The 22,315-nt window shown below is 37.3% G+C and overlaps 1 protein-coding gene across 2 annotated transcripts in view; it reads right to left on the reverse strand.

Moving 5' to 3' along the window:
• rsu1 (Ras suppressor protein 1) overlaps positions 1-22,315 on the reverse strand; it is a 62,145-nt gene that overhangs the window by 35,481 nt on the left and 4,349 nt on the right. For both annotated transcript variants that reach the window (XM_084747659.1, XM_084747660.1), the window contains exons 4-5: positions 14,715-14,835; positions 5,299-5,417 (exon numbers count right to left, since the gene is read on the reverse strand). In XM_084747659.1, the coding sequence (XP_084603785.1) occupies positions 5,299-5,417; positions 14,715-14,835 (240 nt within the window). The remainder of the gene's footprint in view (positions 1-5,298; positions 5,418-14,714; positions 14,836-22,315) is intronic.

Raw genomic sequence — 22,315 nt, forward strand, 5'->3', positions numbered from 1 at the left:
GCAGGCGGAGGCTTCAGAATCGACGCTTTAGCGTCGACTTCTACCCATTTTCATTTAATCTGTACAATATCTGGTTTAAAGGGGAGTTCCCATACATAGTATTTAATAAATTCCAGTAAGTTGTTCTCACTTCCTTTTATAACCAAAATTCCAAACAATTTGTAAAACATTAATAAAAACAGACTGCTATGTTTTTCAACCCTTTTTTTTTTTACTTGTATTCAGTTGAATACAGTTCAAAGTAGGGCTGAACGATTTTAGGAAAATATCTAATTGCGATTTTTCTGGCAGATATTGCGATTTCAATTCGATTCACGATTTTTTCTTCAAATCAAGCTTCAGTGCAATATTCACAATGTATAGTAACATTTACAATCATTATTAATTCTTCAAACTAGGTATTTGTGAGGGCTTCAAAGAAAAATAACATTAAGAGAAAAACTACTAACTATACTGAAGACAATTCACACACATCATCACATTAAATCTGTATAAATAAATAAATTAACACACACACACACACACACACACACACACACACACACACACACACACAAACACACACACACACAGGTCTGGTCCATTCATTAAGTTCCATATGACGTTCGCTGCATTGTTGGTTATGATGCACGTCAGAGGAGTGTAACTACGAAGCGAGATTAATGTGTTAGCGAGCTATGTTGAGTCTAAATCCAGGGTTTTCAGTGTCACGCAAGTGGCCCTCTTTTAACCTGCTAGATCACCGTGGTAATTTATGCTAAACTCATAACCTGGTCGGCAGCAGGTTATGTTAAGAGTTTCAGATTAAATCGTCTGTAAAACGCGCCGTTCTTTAACTTATAATTGTCCTAATAAGGTTGTTTATGAGCGATATAGCTTTTAAACTGAGGGAAGACATTAAAAATGAAAAGCTGCTGAGCTGTATGTTCGTTATATCACCGAACGAATCCATATAATGTAAAAATGAAACAGCGGCACAAACTGTCTGCATCGTGCTGTCATGATGGTAACCTCCATTTGGTGATGTAGAGTCATTTTTCCCGTTTGCTCCAGATTATATTAACACTTTAAATTTACATGGTATATAATCCACACAGTAAAATAATGATGAAGCAACTACAGACACTTTGAATACTTTTTACTGTTATCTGTTTTGTCTCCGTGATTTTGCAGCTCAGATCACTGATTAGAAAATTCATCATCATTTATCACAGACAGTCTTAAATCAGTTACACTCATTTTACGTTGGTTTGGTCAAAAGCTTCTGTGATCTCCACGTCTCTGTCATCATAGGACAGTGTCAGACAGACTTTATCATGTTTAAATCTGCTGTATGGAGTTTTATTGTTTAATGTGCAGTTTTCATGTTAGAATAAACTGCAGCATTAAGACCGCATTAAGTCGATCAGTAATTTTCTGACATCATTATTCTTCTCCTGCTTTATTTGCAGCAACAATGTTGTTTTTTGCCGTAATATATTTAGTATATTTTCCACAGCTCGTAATTATAACAACTTGATCATTTTGACTTAAGTAAGTGGCTCGCGATCACTTCACTTCATGTGGAAGAAGAGTGAAATGACACAACAAACGCTCCTTTTATGTGAGCGCGCACAGAGTCTGAAGACGAAAGCCTGGATTAAGAAAGTGAGTTGATAACCACCGTCGTGATACCCGTTATCTCTGATTGCGGTTTTTGGCTTTGTCGATCCAGATCATACAAAGAAAGCCTGGCTGTGTTGAGCTTGCTTCATAGTACAGCCCTCAGGAGCACTGCAAAAAAACGCAGCTTTGGCGATCACGTGATCGTGTTGTCTGAAATTGCAATTTCGATCAGAAAACGATAAATCGTTCAGCCCTAGTACAAAGACAAAATATTTAATGTTCAAACTGCTAAACTTTATTGTTATTTGTAAAAAAAAAATACACTCATTCTGAGTTTGATGCCTGAAACTTGTTTCAAAGAAGCTGGCACAGGGGCAACAAAAGACTGGCAGAGTTGTAGAGTGCTGAAAAAAACATCTGTTTGGAACATTTGACAGGCAAACAGGTGAGATGGTAACAGGTGACAGTATCATGATTGGGTATTAAAGGGACGTCCTCAAAGTACTCAGTAGTTCACAAGCATTGATGGAGTGAGGTTCACCACTTTGTGGAAAACTGCATCAACAATATCCAGAAACACTGCAGACTTCTCTAGGTCCGAGCTCATCTAAGATAGACTTATGCAAAGTCCACATTTCAGATTATTTATGGAAATCATGGACGCTGTGTCCTTTGAGCTTGGAACAGGACCATCCAGTACTAACTTAAAAAGACAGCATCTGTGATGGTATGGTGGTTAGTGAGCATGGCATCATGGGTAACCATCACATCTGTGAAGGCCCCATTAATGCTGAAAGGTACATACAGGTTTTGGAGCAACATATGACGCAATCCAGAAAACATCTCTTTCAGGGACATCCCTACTTAGCAAAGACAATGCCAAGACACATTCTTCATATGTTACAACAGTTTGGCTTTGTAGTACAAAAGTGCAGGTACTATGACAACAGAGACCCTGGACTGTTGAGGACCTGAAGTCTTATATCAAGGTGGAATGAGACAGAATTTCACTGTCCTCAGTTCCCAAACACTGACTGAATGTTGTTGAAAAGAAAGGTGATGTAACACAGTGGTAAACTGTCCCAAGTTTTGAGGAACTTGTTGCAGAGTGTATTTTTACCAGGGGTGGGACTTGATTAAAAAAAATAATCTAATTAATTAGAGGCTTTTGTGATTAATTAATCTAAATTAATCGCATTTAATGGCATAACAGTATTTGCCACAAGTAGCAACATTTTTAAATTTAAATGGATTTTGGTATATGACTGAATCAAATGATAGACACATGCATACATTTAAACAAAATATTGTTTATTTTGCATCAGTCTGACAATGGCACTATAAATCATAATGGTGGATATATTCAAGCTTTCATAGAACTTTAAAAATTAATGTCTGTCTTTATGATTGCGAGTCTGCACGGGATCTTATATTTTGAAAATCAACCGGATTCTCCCCTGTTTTTCGTGCCTGACTTCCTACAGGTTCAACCTGCTCTATGGCAATTGATGCGCCATCCGCCGCAGAGCTTCTAGTGTAAATTACAGCATTGACTAGACTGGCAATGTATTTCTCTGAGTGCAGCTGCGCCTGGTGTAAATTAGGGCTCAGAGTGATTGGCGGACCAGGAACTCGTGCACTGACAAATGTTCCGTGTTGTCTGAAATGCATTAATTTTTTTACGCGTTTTTTTTTTTTTTTTGGCAATTAATGAATCATAATTAACATGTAAAAGTCCCACCCCTAATTTTTTACAAAAAACAATAACATTTCTCAGTTTGAACATTACATGTCTTGTCTTTGTACTGTATTCAATGAAAAGATCAGAGTTTTTGCAAATCACTGAATCCTGTTTTTATTTACTGTATGTTTTCACAACATCCCAGTTAGTTATCAGTCCAGTCATAAAGGTACTGCAGAGAACCTCACACAAATGAAAAGCTCTAATCAATATCAACATAGTGGAGCAGCCCGTTATTTTTGGGGAGTTATATCTGTCTTTTTAACTGACAGCAGTAGGTATTAAGTGAGGTGCTATGTTTCAGTACTCAGATTACGGTATGGTATACATAGCAACATATACCAGTACAGTATGAAATAATATGAATTTGGCAGGGATGGAAGTAACTAATTACAAATACTTAAGTTACTGTAATTAAGTAGTTTTTTGGGGCACTTGTACTTTTATGGGTAGATTTTCAAGTCTGCACTTTTACTCATACTTAATTATTCATTTCACTCTGTAATCTACTTAGTTACTTTTAAAATCATAACTGAGTACTGAGTACAAGATGAGGTAATATCCAAACCTTTCATCTGCATTTTTGTAGCCAATAAGACTCTTTGATCACAAGTGGGCTGATGAAAACCAGGACATACAGACAAAAAAAAAAAAAAGCAAAGTGCTGAAGCAGTGACCACAGACAGCCTCTTTGATCGAATGACTGCTATTGATAATTTGTTTTGTGAGAGAAAGTGAAAATTGCCTTTTTTGTAAAATTCAAAAATCACCTCGTTTCAGGGGGAATAAAACCAAATTCAGTTCTGAGCATTCTAAGTAACCAAAAAGTTCAGGATAAGAAAGACTCTGACAACATATGCTTTATTTGTGCACTTAAGGTAAAATCTTTTTGGAAATTAAACTAAGTCAAAACAGTAAGAACAAAATCATAAAACATAAAAGTGCACAGAGCATTGATGTCAATAATAACGACAAACCTTGTGTTCTATTGAGGACCTGTGACAAAATAAAGAAACAGAAATACATTCATTCATTCATTAATTTTCTGTAACCGCTTATTCTGTCAGGGTCGCAGGCTGCTGGAGCCTATCCCAGCTGACATTGGGCGAGAGGCAGGGTTCACCCTGAACAAGTCACCAGTTCATCACAGGGCTGATGCATAGAGACAGACAACCACTCACACTCACATTCACACCTACAGAGTCACCAATTAACCTAGCATGCATGTCTTTGGACTGTGGGAGGAAGCCGGAGAACCCGGAGAGAACCCATGCAGACATGGGGAGAACATGCAAACTCCACACAGAAAGGCCCTGCCCCAGCAAGCAAATCAATCACTTTCCTGCATCAAATTTGCAGGAAAGTTGCAGTGATTGGACAAAAATTGCAAGACCATGCAGACTGGCAGAATCTGCATGAATGATCAACACTGCAACTTTCTGGAAGGACTGATTAAACATTAAAAGTTTGAAAGTAACTTCTACTTTCTACCTTCTTGTACTTTTACTTTAGTATTTTTCTAACACCAATACCTTTACTTGTAATTGAGTAATATTATAGTGATGTAACAGTACCTGAGTTCAGATTTCCAGTACTCTTTACACCACTAGAATTCAATTATGATGGTTTAAATAATACCCAGTGACAAGTTAGTTGCTGCCTACAGGGCCGACTAGTGGCCACAGTACTCAACTAATCAGCCAGTCAGTGAAAAACCTGGAAGGCAGAATCTTTTTCCTCCATCTGAGTCAGATCAATAAAGCGATTAGTTGAGAACATAACAACACTGTTAACGGTAATTATTTGTCCTTTTCCCCATGACAAACACAACTTCAGAGATCTGAGTGAGTGTGTACGTGTGTGTACGTGTGTGTGTGTGTGTGTGTGTGTACGTGTGTGTGTGTGCGTGTGTGTGTGTGTGTGTGTGTGTGTGTGTGTGTGTGTACACTTACTGAGGTAGAAGAAGTTTCCAGGCAGGGAGTTCTGGTTCAGGTTGTTGTAAGTGAGGTCCAGCACCTCCAGGGCTGGCAATGAACCAAATCCTCTGGGCAAACTGCTCAGACGGTTCATACTGTGTTCACAAACACACACACAAAACATATAGTACACACACAAAACCATCACTGTAAACCTGCACTTCATGAAAAAACCTCTGCTGCTTCCACTTCACATTCAGGGAATGTGTTTGGACACAGGGACCTAATAAAAATAATGATAACAACAACAACATAATGATAACAATAATAATAATAATAATAATAATAATAATAATAATAATAATAATAATAATAATAATAACCAGTTAAATGAAATAACATTCCAATTTATTAACGACAATGCATAAGAGTTATTTCAGAATATCTTTCCTGATGGTTTAGATCTGACAAAGACAAACAGGTCATAATGCTTTGTGGAAAAATTCGTTTTAAAACATATTGTCCACAGCAGAGTATTTTTAAAGGTCTAGAGGGAAAGTATTTCATGTTAAATAAAATCATCTGAGTACTCAATCATGAAGGTAATTAATAGTTGCAGCTGCTGTTATTCATTATGATTCATGACAATCAAATGTTTTATATTAATATCAATCATATATTTATACACACTCTCTCTCTCCCTCTCTGCTGCAGGTCAGCTTATTTTTCTTTTACCTGGTTTCAGGAGAGAATGTGTTCATGTGCACTGTAGTAACCTGGTTAGTGTAAATCTGTATATAAATGCAGCAGTTCAAGAATCAGACTTCTTCTCACCACTGACCTGACTTTTACAAGCATGACTCACTCTTTTTAACTGTTTCAGTGATAGAAGATGCTCTGTTGGTGTGTGAGTGTGTGTTGGAGCAGACTGACAGCACAGTGAGAGGAGGACAGGCAAACAAACAGACAGACAGATTGAATTTAACAAATTGTCATATGGTGGAAACAGACTTATTATTTCTAGAGGCTAATTTTAACTATATTAATGATAGAAGATGCTGCCACTCAACTGTGTGTGTGTGTGTGTGTGTGTGTGTGTGTGTGTGTGTGTGTGTGTGTGTGTGTGTGTATGTGTGTGTGTGTGTGTGTGTGTGTGTGTGTGTGTGTGTGTGCAAGGCCAGACAGAATTTTTCCTCACATTGTGCAACTGTGTGAATTTAACAAATAATCAGATGTGCAGCAACGGAAACTAACATATTTAACCTTCTATGGGAGACTTTGTGTTAGTTTCAGTTTTAGTCAGATGGAATTAAATACAACACTGCATCACTCCCTGTCATGATCTCTGTCATCCCTGGCTCCACCATTACTTTGCTTGTCTTTTGTCAGGCACATGTATAACCTACTTATAAAAACACACTTAGGATTAAAGCTGCAACGATTGATGACTCATTTATTTAATTGCCAACTATTCTGATAATTGATTTTCTGGTTTCTTTGATCCTCCCTCATAGTTAACTGAACATCTTTGGCTTTTATGGACCAAACAACTAATGAATTAGTGGAGAAGACGATCAGCAGATTGATTGATAATGAAAATAATCAAGATTGTGACAGGATTAATTAATGAAGAAAATATTGACAGATTAATCAACAAGAAAATGAATTGTTAGTTGCATCCCTAAATAGGATGCATTGAGATCTGATTGCCCAGACCACATTCAGAGGTGGTCTGGACCACATATGACGACATTATTCCAACAGCATGTATGCAGCCTATGCTGGTCCACATTAAAGGACCACCTACTCAACTGTTGTTGGTTCACTGTAATGCAAATTACGTGTTTAGTCTCTCTTACCTACCAAGATAAGCAGCAGATGTGTGTGAACTCTCTATGACTGTTGAAGTAGTAACTGCAATATTGCCACCTCTCCCTTAAAAATGTGCAATTTTGAGAGTTTGTCAATGAGGATAAAAGAAGTAAACTTTGTGAAACGGCTGAAGCAATTTCTTAATCATTCATGCCTTCTTATAAATTCATCATGAAATTCAACTCAGGTTGTTTCTTTTGTTATAAAAAAAATTGGGCCTCATTCAATAACACCTTCGTATTCTTATCTTAAATTTTTCTCACTATTTTCATACAAAGAGTTCATACGAACATACCGCCTCAGATTCAGCATATGCCTCAGGTTACTGTGTAAATGATCTGTCTGTGTACTTGAGTTCACGTGCATGACACTTGTTAATTAGCATAATTGATGCCCCCAAAAATACAGTGTAAGGCTAGACTTCCTGCCCCATATGTATGGAAGTGCTCATTCATGAAAATGGTATTGAAGAGTGAAAAGAAGAGCTCAGAGTTTTAAGTCTGGCTTTCAGAGATCCATAACGGAAAGTTGGTCATTTTAACAGCATCAGAAGTGGAACTGCTAAAGTCAGGAAATGAGAAAAACGAGTGTTGTTAATGCTGTGTTACCTGAAGGTCATACTGTCATTGAAATAAAGAAGAAATGATTCCATGTGAAAATGGCTTTAAAAAATGCCTCACTGCAGCAAGGCCAATGATGATTGGATGAAAGGTGAGTCTCATTCACAGAGATGGATGAAAAACACCTGCCATAACAGTTATAGATGATGTTGCAATGGAGGATGTTCACCTGGACAGGAACATCATGAACTTGCATGTGAATATACTGCCTGACAGCAGGTAATCACCAACTGAAATCAATGAGGACATCATTGGCTATATCGATACGTTTGAAAATAATATTATAATTCAATTATGCAGAGTCAAATAGGATAATGAAGTGTAATTTATGAATTTTTAAGTTCAATCAAAGTGATGAAATATGCAATCATTAGTGACAAACTTTGTTTGGATAAGCTAACAGTAGCAGACTGACTGCACATGACTCGACAGCAGGTAGAGAAAAGTTAGAAAAGTTGCAAATCGTGTTTGTCTCTGAAAGAAGATTCACAATCTGAGAAAAATTGGTGAATACGGCAAGTTCAACAAAATCACACACAACTATGACCACGACCGCTTAAAGGGATAGTTCACCCAAAAATGAAAATTCAGTCATTATCTACTCACCCTCATGCTGATTGAGGGTCAGGTTTATTTTGTTAGTCCACAAAACACTGATGGAGTCTCGCAGGAAAACAGTGCTCATCTGGTGTAATCCAAGTCTCCTAAAGTCCCTACATGCCATTTGCACACCATGACACCACACACACCCAGTTCAGACAGTGTGCATGTACACATGACCATAACTCCAAGCTAAGGATCTACCTTGAAGAGTCAGGCTAAAAAACATGGTGTGAATAACACTTTTAGTCAACTTGGCATGTCAGGGCGTTAGAAGACTTGGATTACACCAGACGAGCAGTATGGAGAGATCTGATGTTTTTATTCTGTTGATTTTTTACATTTGAAAACTGGTCACCATTGACTTCCATTATTTGGGAGATTCTACAACACTGTTTTCCTGTGAAACTTCAGCAGTGTTTTGTGGACCAAAAAAGTAAACCCAACCCTCATTAAGCATGAGGGTGAGTAGATAAGGACTGAATTATGACAATGACTAAAATAACCCTTTAAGAACAAATCTCATGAGGCCTAATGTGTTAGTTTGTCGCAGCGTCACTATATTCGTGGCTACTCCATGTCTGAAGTGCATCTGCCTGCCAACATTTAGCAGCAGTATGAACATGTTTATACTGATTTCAACATTTAATTTTAATGTATGAAAGAAAACATTTACTGATGGTAAGCATGTCAAATTTTATAAATACAATACACAGTTACCAATATTGGCTACTTCTTTGTTGCCCATGGAAAAAGTTTCCCTTAGTTGTGTGGAATTAAGAAAAACTTTATGTAACACTGTCTGTGAGAAATGAATAATAAATAAAATCAAAATCAATCTGAGTGTGAACATTCAGAACAGGTGTACACTTGTCTCTCGACACAGTTGGACCACAAATCATGAACTAATTTAGTTTGTTTCAGGCATTCACAGCAGTTAACAAATCCAGTGAAGATACCAAAGCCAACAATGTGTTAACAATAAGAAAAATAAAGAGTAACACCAGTTTAATCCTTTAAACCAACACTGCCTCCATAACACTAGACGATCAAAGGACAGGAATTGTAAAGGGACACTTCACTCCAAAATCACAAATTCATAGTTTTCCTCTTACCTGTAGTGCTATTTATCCATCTACACTGCTTTGGGTTGAGTTGCAGAGTTTTGAACATATTGGCTGTAGAGATCTCTGCCTTATCTCCAGTATAAGGAAATAAGATGTCCTATGACACTCAAAGAACCAGAAAAACATATATTTGAAAAACTCAGCAGCAGTGTCTTTCCAGAATTCATGACCTGGCAGCTCAAAATAATCCACAGACCTTGTTGTGAGCAGTTTCTTGTAATAAATACTTTTTTTCTGCAGTAGAAGCTACTGAATCTACACTCTAGTAGAAAGAAAGTAGTTCCTATGAGAAACTGCTCACTAAAGTCTGTTGTGTACCTGGGTCTTGATTTTTGGAATTCAAATATACTGTTTTTTTAGTGCTTCGAGCACAAGCCTAGTGCCATTTAGCCCCATTATATTGGAGAGAAGGCAGACATCTCTACACCTGATATCCCCAGAACTCTACAACTCACTCCAAAAAAATCTAGATGGATCAATAGCACTACAGGCCAGGAGTGACCTGATTTTAGGGTGGACTGTACCTTAAAATCTCAGAGCCATGTTGATAATTTGATTAGATATGATCACACTTTATTGTTTCACATTTAGGGGAAAATCATGTTGGCTTTTTGTCAAAATTTCACAATGATGTTATATCTTGCATATTGTGGTCAACATTTTGATATATTTTTAAAATGCGGATTAACAACTAGCGATGTTCAACAGTTGACGAAGATCTGAATTTTCATGTGTTTTAGACATCACAGGAAAGAGTTTGATGTCACTTCCTGTTTCCACTAGATGGTGCTACAAAACATTGACAAATTGTTTGTCATCTTCAAGTATATCAAGTGTAGATCACACTGAAAATTCATGTAAATCAAATGATGTTTGTCACAAGAGGTTTACTTCCTGTTGCTAGTAGGTGGTATTATGACTATGACTCCTGATTGGCATGTAGATATGTTTAGATAGGGAATCTTATTGAACACATGAAGTTTGGTGCAGATCGGACCATTCACACCAATGTCCAGGCCTGTCAGTGAAACATGCCGCTGGCGCTACTGTTTTGAGATGAAACGAGACGAAAGCCATATAATATGTGCAGCCATGGACTGTTATCAGACATGTGAAGTTTCAGGACGAGTCGCCATGCTGCCAGGGCAACACTGTTTGTTGGAACATCAGAATGTTCACACTACATCATAACCAAGGTTCTAAGGCCTAGGAGGAGCAATGTGTTGCCAGCAGGAGACAATATGACTATGACCGAATATGACAATGACTGAATATTGCCATGTAGCTGTATTCAAACCGTGACTCTCATCAAACATATTAAGTTTGGTACAGACTGGACCATGTAGACCAAAGTCATAGCAATTTTGTTTTTCATGATGAGACATCAAAACTCAATGCCACACCATGGCCACACCCTTCAACAACAGCTTTTAATAACTTTTGATCCCAAACTAGTCTAGATAACACACACTGATTTTGAAGTCTTTATGATGAATTCTGTAGGAGTTTGTTAAAATACAATGCCTGGAAATTGCCAAAATTGACCATGTGATTCAAAATGGCCAACTTCCTGTTGGGTTAAGGCTATGGGTCCATTTTCGTGTGTGTCGGTGAAACATGCCACTGGGGCTGCAGTTTACAGGGAATTTTCACCACGACTAATGCATGTGCCAAATTTCATGCGCCATCAAGCACGTTTAGCTCCTCAAAATGCGATTAAAGAGAATGAACAAGGAAAAAAATAATAAGAATCAGAGCAAATCCAGTAGGGTCCTCCTATTGTTCGGTGCTGAGGCCTTAAATATAGTAATCAGATACAGAAATCATCTAAAATGTTCATCCATACTCCTAAACCTTGATCTGGTGTTTCAGTCTCATGGTCAGGTTTGTGTACAGGTTTGTACTGCTTGCCCTTGTGGACTAAAGCCTGGACAGACAGATTAGCAGACACAACGGTTTGATGATGTAAGAGACACTGGCTGAGTTTATGCACATATATGCCTGTGTGTGTTTGTGTATGCCAGCAGTGACAGGTCATAGGGACAACTGTCCTATTTCAATTCTATTATGTGTGTTTGACAAATGAGATTAAGCACTTACAAGGTTCACACACACACACAGACACATGTCCAGTGACAAACACACACACACACACGGCCAACAGAAAAATAAACAGATGATGGAAAGTGAATACACAGCCTGAATAGCAGTGTGAGGCTTACACTGTCCAGATGATGTTTGTCTGCGGATCAATACACACCAAGGCTCCCCTCCTAATCCTGCTGTCACTGATACCCTGCCTATGTGAGGATGTGCTCGCAACTAAACACACACACACACACACACACACACACACACACACACATACACACACACACACACACACACACACACACACACACACACACACCTCTAACCAACAGGTGAGGAACTGAACCTCCCTGTTACACACATGCACAAACAAACTTCCTTGTGTTTGAGGTTTGATAAATTAGTTTTTTGTGTTTAACGGAAAAAAATGACTGATACTCTTTAGTGTCAGTATAACATACATTGATTGTTATGAATGTTTGAATATGACTAATGTTCACATAGCTGGAGACACATCAGTGTAAAGAAAAGTGAAGAGTCTGATTAAACCTGTAGTTAGAGCTGCCTTCGCTGAGCCATTGATTTGGTTTGTGTCTCACAGCCTTATGAACCAAATCAAGCAGAGAGGCTCAAAGGTTCAGAATAACTGCTGCACCCAGATCTGAGCTGGAGGAGCCTGAGGGGGCGATTTGGGTTTCACTGTGGAGCACACAGGGATGGAAAAAAGGGAATCTAGTGACCTAGGTAGAACTGGAGTGTGTGTGGCAGTGTGTGTGTGTGTTTATGAAGTGAAGGGGGGTGATCAGACAGTAGAGAAGCCTGGCCTGGGGGCAGCAGTAAATAAACAAGAGGCAGCTTAACTATCTACTGTACTGCTGCAGCACATATCACAGAGTTCTTGCACATTTTACATTTCAAAAGTCCAGATTTTTCCACACTCCTCTGCAGACTTTTCAGACCATATTTGACATCTGAGTACAAACAGCTACATGTTTATTATGTAGAAAAGAACTGCAAGCTGCAATGTTAAAACAGTGTGATGTTATTCAGTTTATGTCATGTACCTTTAAATAAGTGTATACCTTCATCCCTCCAGTAGCATGAGTGATGTTTGCAAACAATTCTCCAGCGAAGTAGAATAGAGCAAGGCTTCAAGTAACGATTATTTTCATCATTCATTAATCTGCTGATTATTTCCTCGATTAATCCATTATTAGTTGGTCTATAAAATGTTGGTAGCTGTATTTCCCTTTGTGACTTTTGAGTTTGAGTTTTGACCCTCTGAGGTTGCTGTAGCTGGTGGGTGTGGAGTGCTGGAACCAGAATAGCAGATTGAATTAGAAATGTGATGTCAGCCGCTATGAGTCAGATCAGAGGAAACATCTGCCTGAAAGTATGAGCACATGTTTTATTTTCATCATTTGAGGTAAAATTGATCGATTTGTTGAGATAATATTACCACAATCTCAATACTAACTTCTGTTCCGTGTCAATGGGCATTCTCATTATGTTTTTAGCAGCAACCTAGTGGACTAAATGCTAGTTACTCATATTTGTATAAAATCAATTCAGCAATCCAAAAAATTGAGTCAGGAAGAATAACAATATTTAATCTAAGCAATTTTTTCCCCAACTCTTAACTAAACTATACTGCCACTAACAGCCGAAATATGTCAGAAGGAAGCTGTAGATTTTGACACTGTAAACCTTCCTTTGCACAAACTGCATTCTCAATCAAAGTTACAACTCCTGAATTCTCTACCTGCCAGTTTAAAGAAGATTCAGGATTTGAAAACATTTTCTATTAAAGTCAAATCCTGGTTAAAACTTGGTCAGAACTGTAACCATGACACTAACTTATTCAAATTATTGAGCTCCTGATGTTTTGTCTTTTTGTTTGTTCTACTTGTTTGTATGCATGTTTCTTTGTGTGTTATCATGGTCATTGGTCTTGTTCTCGATTAGGGCTAACCAATATATTGATATTATATCGTATCATGATTTGAGACTAGATATGATGATAGATATTATACTGTGACTTGGTATGAGTGTTGTATCTTCCAGGTTTTAAAAGCTGCATTACAGTAAAATGATGTATTTTATGAACTGGACTGTTCTAGCTGTTCTGTTTGTTTTTATCCACTTAATCATTACTCATCATTACTTATGGTTATTTAACAAAAAATCTAATTGGATTAATATTTTGTGAAAGCACCGATATCACCCCGCCAATATTGTCACAATATCGATACTGAGGTTTTTTATTTTGTTTATATCAGTTTGCAATAAAACAACAAACTCATCTGATCACTTTAGCTGCTTCCACCCTTACACAACAATCCTCAGTAACAACCTACATGATCAATAATTATCAATATCAAACAATATGAAATTTCATCATGATGTGTTTTTCAGCTGTATCGCCCAGGCCTACTCTCAATTATTATATGGACTGTTGTTTTTATGAATTTACAATGCAACATGTCATTTTAACAATTGCTTGGACTGTCAATTTCCATCAACGTCCTGCTGTGAAATGATCTTCAGCAATATTCACAAGTACAATACACTGGACACTGCTTATCCAGCTGTCAGTGTTTGTACTTGTCCCTTCAAAATAAACCAATGAACTAACTAAATGAACCACTTTGTTGCTGGATGTCTGCATTGTTTCAGTTCTAAGGAACTTGTAGCAGAGCTGTGATGCAGCTGTGACATACAGATGTAGGAGTGTGTGCTCAGTGCAATTCTTGCCTTCCTTTTAAATGACATTAGGCCTGCTGTGGCCCATGCTCTCATGCCATGCTCCAAATGTCATGAATGACACTCTGCTTGTATGTTTAATTTATTTTCAGAAATTCTGAATTTTATATGTGTGTGTCTGTGTGTGTGTGTGTAAATATATACACACATATATATAGATATAAATATATATATATAGATATAAATAAATAAATATATATATATATACATATATATATATGTATATATATATGTATATATACATATATATATATATATATATATGTGTGTGTGTGTGTGTGTGTGTGTGTGTGTGTGTGTGTGTGTGTGTGTGTGTGTGTAGGAACCCTGACACCTACCAAGAACATAGAGAGGTAGGGTGTGTGTGTGCGGGACATACCCGAGGTTGAGGTGTTTGAGCTTCTGAAGACTGCTGATCTGAGTTGGCAGCTCTTCAATCTGGTTGTTGAACATGTTGAGGACCTCCACGTTCTTCAGCTCAGAGATGTTAGCAGGCACCGCTGGAACACACAAACACACACACACAGTCACAAACTTCTCCAACGTGTTCATAGCGTTATATCTCCAGCTAATACATCTCACAGAATGTGGTTAACACTCATTAGCAGCCTGTATTCCTGACAAGCAGCTCATCATCATTAGCCGCAGGGTCCTGACAAACCTCATGTAATTAATAACTCCATAAGCTGCTGCATCGGCCGCTGCTCCACATGTTGACATTTGAACAGCACAGATTGCAGTTTGTCTCTTCACTTCCAGTTACAGTTTTATTCCCCCTGGTATGCAGACTCAGAGGCGGACACAGATCAATGGGCTGATAACAAAGAGCAGCCAGTTTATTGGATTATCAGGCTAATCAATGGAAGAAGAGAGATAGAGGCAGTGAAAGGAAGAGTAAACCGACCAGGCCCTGACCTGAATGCTGCCAGGAGATGAGTGGTGGAGAGGTGACGCCTGCGCATACTGATACTATATCAGCTGAACCTCTGTCTGTGTGTGTGTGTGTGTGTGTGTGTGTGTGTGTGTGTGTGTGTGTGTGTGTGTGTGTGTGTGTGTGTGTGTGTGTGCGCGTGTGTGCGCGTGCACACGTACACATGCATGTGCTTAGGTGTAGCATCATAACACATTTTTTAACCTTCTTGTAATTGTTGACTTTATAGTATATAATTTTTTATCATTTCTTCACTTTTTCTATAGACAGTATAATTTTGAGAATGAATTCAATTTGCATTTTTCCTTTAAACATTATTTTATTTAGCAAAGGTGCCAGTGTCAGTCAACTGACACTCATGCTGACTAACAGTCGGGTTTAGTTTTTTAGTCCACAAAACACTGGGGGTGATAAATACCATTAATTAAATATCAACAATATTGTCTATATATTCAATTAACAAATCTAGTCAAATTTCAGTATGTTTAAAAGCTGTAAAAGTCAGTCATTTAAAAACATAAGAGCCAGAGCCAGCGAGAGATGCATTGTCACTGATGATTCTGCATCAGCACACATCCTCCTCCTCAAACCCCCACAGAACGAATGTAGATGCAGTGGGATCTAACAAGTTTGGCAAGAGATTAAGTTACTGCAGCTAGTAAGCTGGCATTGGTTAGCCATTGTTAAAGTTTGCAGCTCATGTAAGAGCAGATGAAGACAGAGTTTAATTCATTCACAACAAGTGTGTGTTCTTGTGTGTCACGTTTTTGAGAGACGACAAAAAAGATGCCACCATCCAGACTCATGAAACACAGAGTACTGCTCTGCACAGAGCCTCCTGCACACCTTCAACATGGGTAGAAATTGAAAGCATAACAGTCCCAGTTATGGTTGCTAATCTATGATTGGACAGTTGCTGTTTTTTTCGGGGGTTAGTGAACGGTCAATTTGTTTAGCACCAAGTCATAACAGAAGTTATTTCAGGGCACTGTGCATATAGAACAGGGGTAGACTGTACTCTATAATATTATTCACAAAGACCCCACAAAGAGCAAGCAGTGAGACAGCAGGGGCGAGGAAAAACTTCTGGGTCACATTTAACAAGTGGCAGTGTTGCAGGTGGGCTGAAGACACCCAACCTGTTCAGATGTTCCAGTATCAGAATGAAACAGGGACACAGCTGCCCTGAAGGCCAGGTCACAGTGCCAGTGCTTACAGATAGATGGTCGGTGTTGTGTCTGAGAGTCAGTAAAGAGCTGCTGGTTTTAAAGGCCCCGCGGGTTCACAGAGGATGTCAAAAATCAATTTCATTTAGCTGCCCTCTGTCTCTCTGTGGGCCACTGACCAGAGCTCAATCAATGGAACACCACAACCTCGTACCCAGGTGGACAAACCTACAGTATTTATAAGGTCCTCCATACAATGTATAATATTGATTTCCATATGGGCTGCTTAGCCCTGCTGTGTGTTTGTGTGAGTCAGATTGTTGCTGGATTATCAGTCTGTATGTTGGTGTGTGTGAGGAGGAAAAGCCCCACAGCCCTGCATGGAGGTAATGACATGACAGGCAGCATGTAGTGTTGGTATCTGATGGGAAATGACTACAAGACACAAAATGACAACAAAGGGGAACAAAACAAGCACAAAGACACAAAAAATGAATACTACGCAACCACAAAGAGATACAAATGACTACAAAGAGACACAGAAACAACATCAAAGAAGCAAAATGACCACAAAGAGACACAAAAATGACCACAATGAGACACAAAAAGATAACAAGGAAAATGATTTAAAAAAAAAAAAAAACTACACAAGGACATGAGTGACTTCAAAGCGAAAAGAAAATATTACAAATAAATTCAAGACGACTACAAAAACTTACAAAACAACTACAAAGAAGCTGATTTTGTGTCTGTTTTTGTTTGAAATGAAATCAAATTTGCCTGTTTAGATTTTCCCAGCCAAAGTTAGAGTAAGAAGTTTCTGAAGGGGGGTGTCAGAAAAGGTTTGGGTACCACTTCTTTAAGACAATAGGTTGGACACAATTACATATGTTTTAACAGCAGTTATTATTTAGACACTTTCATACACTGCATATTAGATGACAAATCATTTAAACACATGTATTGACAACTGGTGTAGCATGTGCAACTTTCATGGCGCAGATATCACAAAGCAATTATGATCATCATGATAACACTGCAGATTAATTTTTGTGACCAGACACACCTCACAAGTGAAATGAACTCACCATTACACTTCAAATAAGTTTAAAACGTTTAAACGAACGCCATCAGGGGTTTAAACAAATCACAAACTGAACCACTGACATTAATTTTTGCATGAATCACAATATCACAATAATGTTTTGGAGAACCAATACAGTGTCACAAAACATGATGTCGCAATAATCAAGTGTATCGATATTTTCTTACACCCCTTTGTCAGAGATGATAAAATAGAGAGTGGGCTGGCCTCAGGTCTCCTGCAGCTAGCTATTTTTCGTATTGTCAATTACATTACTACATCATATGATGTTAACTAGATGTTTTGAGGAGTGAGTGAGTTCACATGTTTAATTCAGGTTCCCGGGCAAATGTCAAAACAATACATCTACATGACTGACTGACTGTTAATGAGTGAATGAGCTGGCGGTCGTTTACGTTCACTGTGGGGACTGTTAACATGTCACTAGAATATTTTTCAGGTCAGAAAGTAACCATTTCCTAAATCTTTGTGTCCAGGTGTTTTTTTTTACTGTCCTCAGGACAAGGGGACATCCTAAATGTAAAGCGATGTTCCAGGGGCCCATTGCCTCCTCATCCATCCACACACAGAGCAGCTGTATACATTGGTAGAATATGATGGGGAAAAAAAAGATCCTGTAAGTCACTGCAATGTGATTTTTTCTTGAAAAAATGAGTTATTATCTCAAAATTATTATTTAGCATTTCAAAATATTGAGTTAGTATCTCAAAACAATGAAAACATTTTCTCAAAATAATGGCTTATTACTGTAAGTCACTATTTTGAGATACTAACTCATAATTTTGAAAATTTAAATCGCTATTTTGAGATAGTGACTTATTTTGGGAAAGATTCACATTATAACGACTTACAAGAAGCAATAATTCATTACACTGAGAGACTAAATCATTATTTAAGACAGTATTGATCACATATTTATTTAGAGATAAATTGTTGCTAATAAATATAGAGAGATATAGATTAACCTGGCCATTTAAATTAATACAAAAATAGGAATATTGCACACCTTTTAGGATGACAACTTTCTCAGCACCCTCCCATTGTGTATATTCTATAAAAATTACTATATAAAATTATTATTAGTATTACTCATTTGAGAATAATATATAATTGGATTACAGTTATTAATGCATACATGTGTTCATTAGTTTAATGTTGCTGCTGTAAATGTGGAGCTGATTTAAACTACATTATACAGCATATTTCTGGGTAGTTTAATGACACACCATCATTTATTTGTTGTTTATATTTTGGATTGGTAATAAAGTATAAAGCAGCAAAAACTTAAAATAGTCAAGTAAAGTACAAATACCTCATTGCTGTTATTCAGTTCAGTACTTTAATAAATGTACTTATTTACATTATACCACTGCTGAAAGCTGATGACTTCAATAATTTAGTAGATGAGATCAGACAACAGCTCAAAGTTTGGGCTCTATAGTTGTGTGGCTTTGTTAAATGAAAAGAGCTGCAAATAGTCTGTGTTCACTAGCTGTGATTGTGTTAATGGAGAAGGGCATTGTATTGGTTTTTGCCTGGGGCCTTCAAATCACATATCACAAATCACATCCTACATATACAGCCCCTGGCTGCCCCTGGCTGTATATGTAGGATGGCCAAATGATTCTGGATAAGCTGGAGGAGCGGAAGAGATACAACAAAACACACCGTGATATTTCCTGCTACTTTCATGGGCTGTCAGCAGGGTGGGACAGCTGAGCCATCCTTTACAAGGCTGGAGTTACTGAGTATACCTTGAGAGTGCCTGCAGGTGAACATGCCAATTATGTTATCCCCATTTCTGTCTGATCTAAGCTATAAATAACTGGCAGAGTGAGGTGTGTGTAATCTTTTCATCTCTAGCAGCAGATTAGGAAACATATCAGGAGGTGAGCATGTCACTGAATCAGTGAGCACTGATGAAGATGTGCGCCTCAAAAAATGTTTAACCTGAATTAAATACAAATCAGACATCCACATTAACCAGTTCTTTGTTTGTATTTGGTGTAAAGATGTCAATGTCTGAGATTTTTGCTTCTAACACTAACTGCTCCAATCATTTTATAATAATTAAAATATTTTTACTGTCCTGACAAAGTTTACAACAACTGAACAAGTAACAAAGTACTGACAAATGAAAGACTGGAGTCACAGTGGAGAGAAGACAGAAAACTGGTTTATGAATCTTTAGTAAAATAGTTTGTCTTGGCACACTTTCAGTTTTAGGTTTAATTGAATTTCTTAAGTTCACTGTATGAGCTCTGCTTTCCCAGAACATAAGTAAGTAATTAAGATAAAAGAAAACGACTAGACTATTCCTAATATTGTAGATTTATAATAGTGTATTTCTTATAATCATCTCGGGCTGGCCAATACATCAATAATATATTGCATCATGACATGAGACTAAATATTGTGATAGACTTTGGGTATCATTATATCGTGACAGTTAAGTGATGTAATTTTCTGAACTTACACGGTTCTAACTGTTCTGTTATTCACTTATATCCACATTGCTGATGATTATTTGTCAATAAATCTCTTTGGGTTAATATTTTGTGAAAGTACACAACATGTAGTCAGTCACAACATACATGATAAATAATTCTTGATATTAAACTTTGCTATTGTGATAGGGTTCTCCACTATATCGCATATGTCATTTTCATTTTCAACATTCAAATGGCCCAGAAATTATATTCACACACAACCAGAGCTTGATTTACAGTACCAATCAAAAGTTTGGACACACTTCTCATTAAATGTTTTTTCTTTGTTTTTATTTATTTCTGAAAAGCTTCAGATTACAGAGAGAAAAACTGTCATCAAAGCAAAAGGTGGCGACTTTGAAGAATCTAAAATATCAAGGAGTAACTTTTGCACACTTGTAGGTTGATAAGTGTGTAGGAGAAGAGCATGGGTCAACAATAAAAAGCAATAACACTCTCACACTGTCTTCTGCACTTGCAAGAAAAGATCTGTTAACAACGTTATTAAATGTGTGAGTATTTTACAGTTTAGATTCTTAAAAAGCCTTGATTTAACATTTTTTCTTACTTCATAATTCCATATAATTTAATATTTTATAGTTTTGATGTCACCTGTATTCATCTACAATGTAGCTAAAAATAATAAAAAATAAGTCAATAGCATTGAATGAAATGATGTGTCCAAACCTTTGACTGGTACTGTTGTTATTCTATTATTTAAATGTTGTTTCTTACAGTTAAAACACAGTGAATGTGTTGATGGGTCTGTGGTGACCTCTGCTGGGGAAAAATAACATTACATCACTTCATTCCAATCAGCTGCTGTTCAGGATGTCCACCCAATGTGGACAGAAGTTCTGTTTCACAGCACGTGACCTACCATATTCACAACAGAAGCAAACTGTTGTTTTACTCAGGTGTAAATCATCAGTCATGTACATGTGAATGTTGTGCAGAACAGAGCCAACAAGTCCAGGGTGGACAGTGATAAATCCATGGGGCCCACCTCAAGCAGCTCAGCAGGATATCCTCACATGGCTGCACTGTCACAACATCTGACCAGGAGTCAGCACTCAGTAAAAACATTCAGCACTGTAAGATCTCTGCTGTTCCACTCTGAACACAGCATCCAACAACACAGCTAACACCACAGGAAGAGTTATGGTCTCCACCCCTTTACAACTCCTCATCAGATGAACAATTATTTGCATTGAATTTTGCATTGTCATAGGTTTGATGTGAATATATTTTAGAAGATTTTAAAATGATTTTAGAATTAATTTAAAATAAAATAAAACTAGAACCATTTAGCTAGGGATGCACGATAAACATTACTTGTTATTCCAATAGTTTAATTATAGCAGATAAATATCAGTTATAAGTATATTTGTGAAGTTTAAACGTTGCAATGAACTTCTAAAACTAACATTTGAAGAGTCTGAACTGTTCTTTGTCTGTTTTGTAACAGTGATGTCAGTTAGATTTGGTTTGGTCAGAGTTGTGGAATAATGTTCATTAATCTGTTGATTATTTTCTCAGTTAATGGATTAGTTGTTTGGTCCATAAAATGTCAGAAAATGGTGTAAAAAAAAAAAAGTCCAAGATGACATCCTCAAATGTCTTGTTTTGTCTACAACTCAAAGATATTCAATTTACTGCCAGAGACGAGTAAAGAAACCAGGAAATATTTATATTTAAGAAGCTGAAATCAGAGAAATTGGACATTTTTTGACATTTCTTAAAAAAAAGACACAAAACAATTAATCCATTATCAAAACAGTTGACAACTAATTAATAGTCAATTAACAATGAATTAATTGTTACAGCTCTAAATAATTCAACCATCTTTACTCACTACATCTGAGCCTTTCTTACCCTCTCTACACTACAGGTTACATTCACTTCTTTTTAAAACACAAAAATGTGAAGTTACAGGTAATGGCTGAACAAAATCCATATGATGCATTCCTGCATACAGCAGTGAGAGACGCTGGTGTTCAGACAGTTTAGAATCTGCTCCATGTTAAAACCATACAGTGTTGGGACTCCTTGCTTCAGGTAAACAGGACACTCAATGCCAGTTTGAGTGACAGATCCATGGACACAAAGCACAGAACAGCAGTTTGTAGTTGCTCACAGACAGGGTTTTTACAACTCTTGAAAGTTCACTGCACCAACTATTTTAACTCATGTCAGCCACACAGTTTTGACCTGTTGCTTACTGGGGTTGTTTTACATCAAAACTCACTTGATCTTTCTTCTGACTGAGAATTCTCACACTCACCAAAC

This window comes from Lutjanus erythropterus, chromosome 21, assembly GCF_056507025.1.
Source record: "Lutjanus erythropterus isolate fLutEry1 chromosome 21, fLutEry1.hap2, whole genome shotgun sequence".
Taxonomy (NCBI): Eukaryota; Metazoa; Chordata; class Actinopteri; order Lutjaniformes; family Lutjanidae; genus Lutjanus; species Lutjanus erythropterus.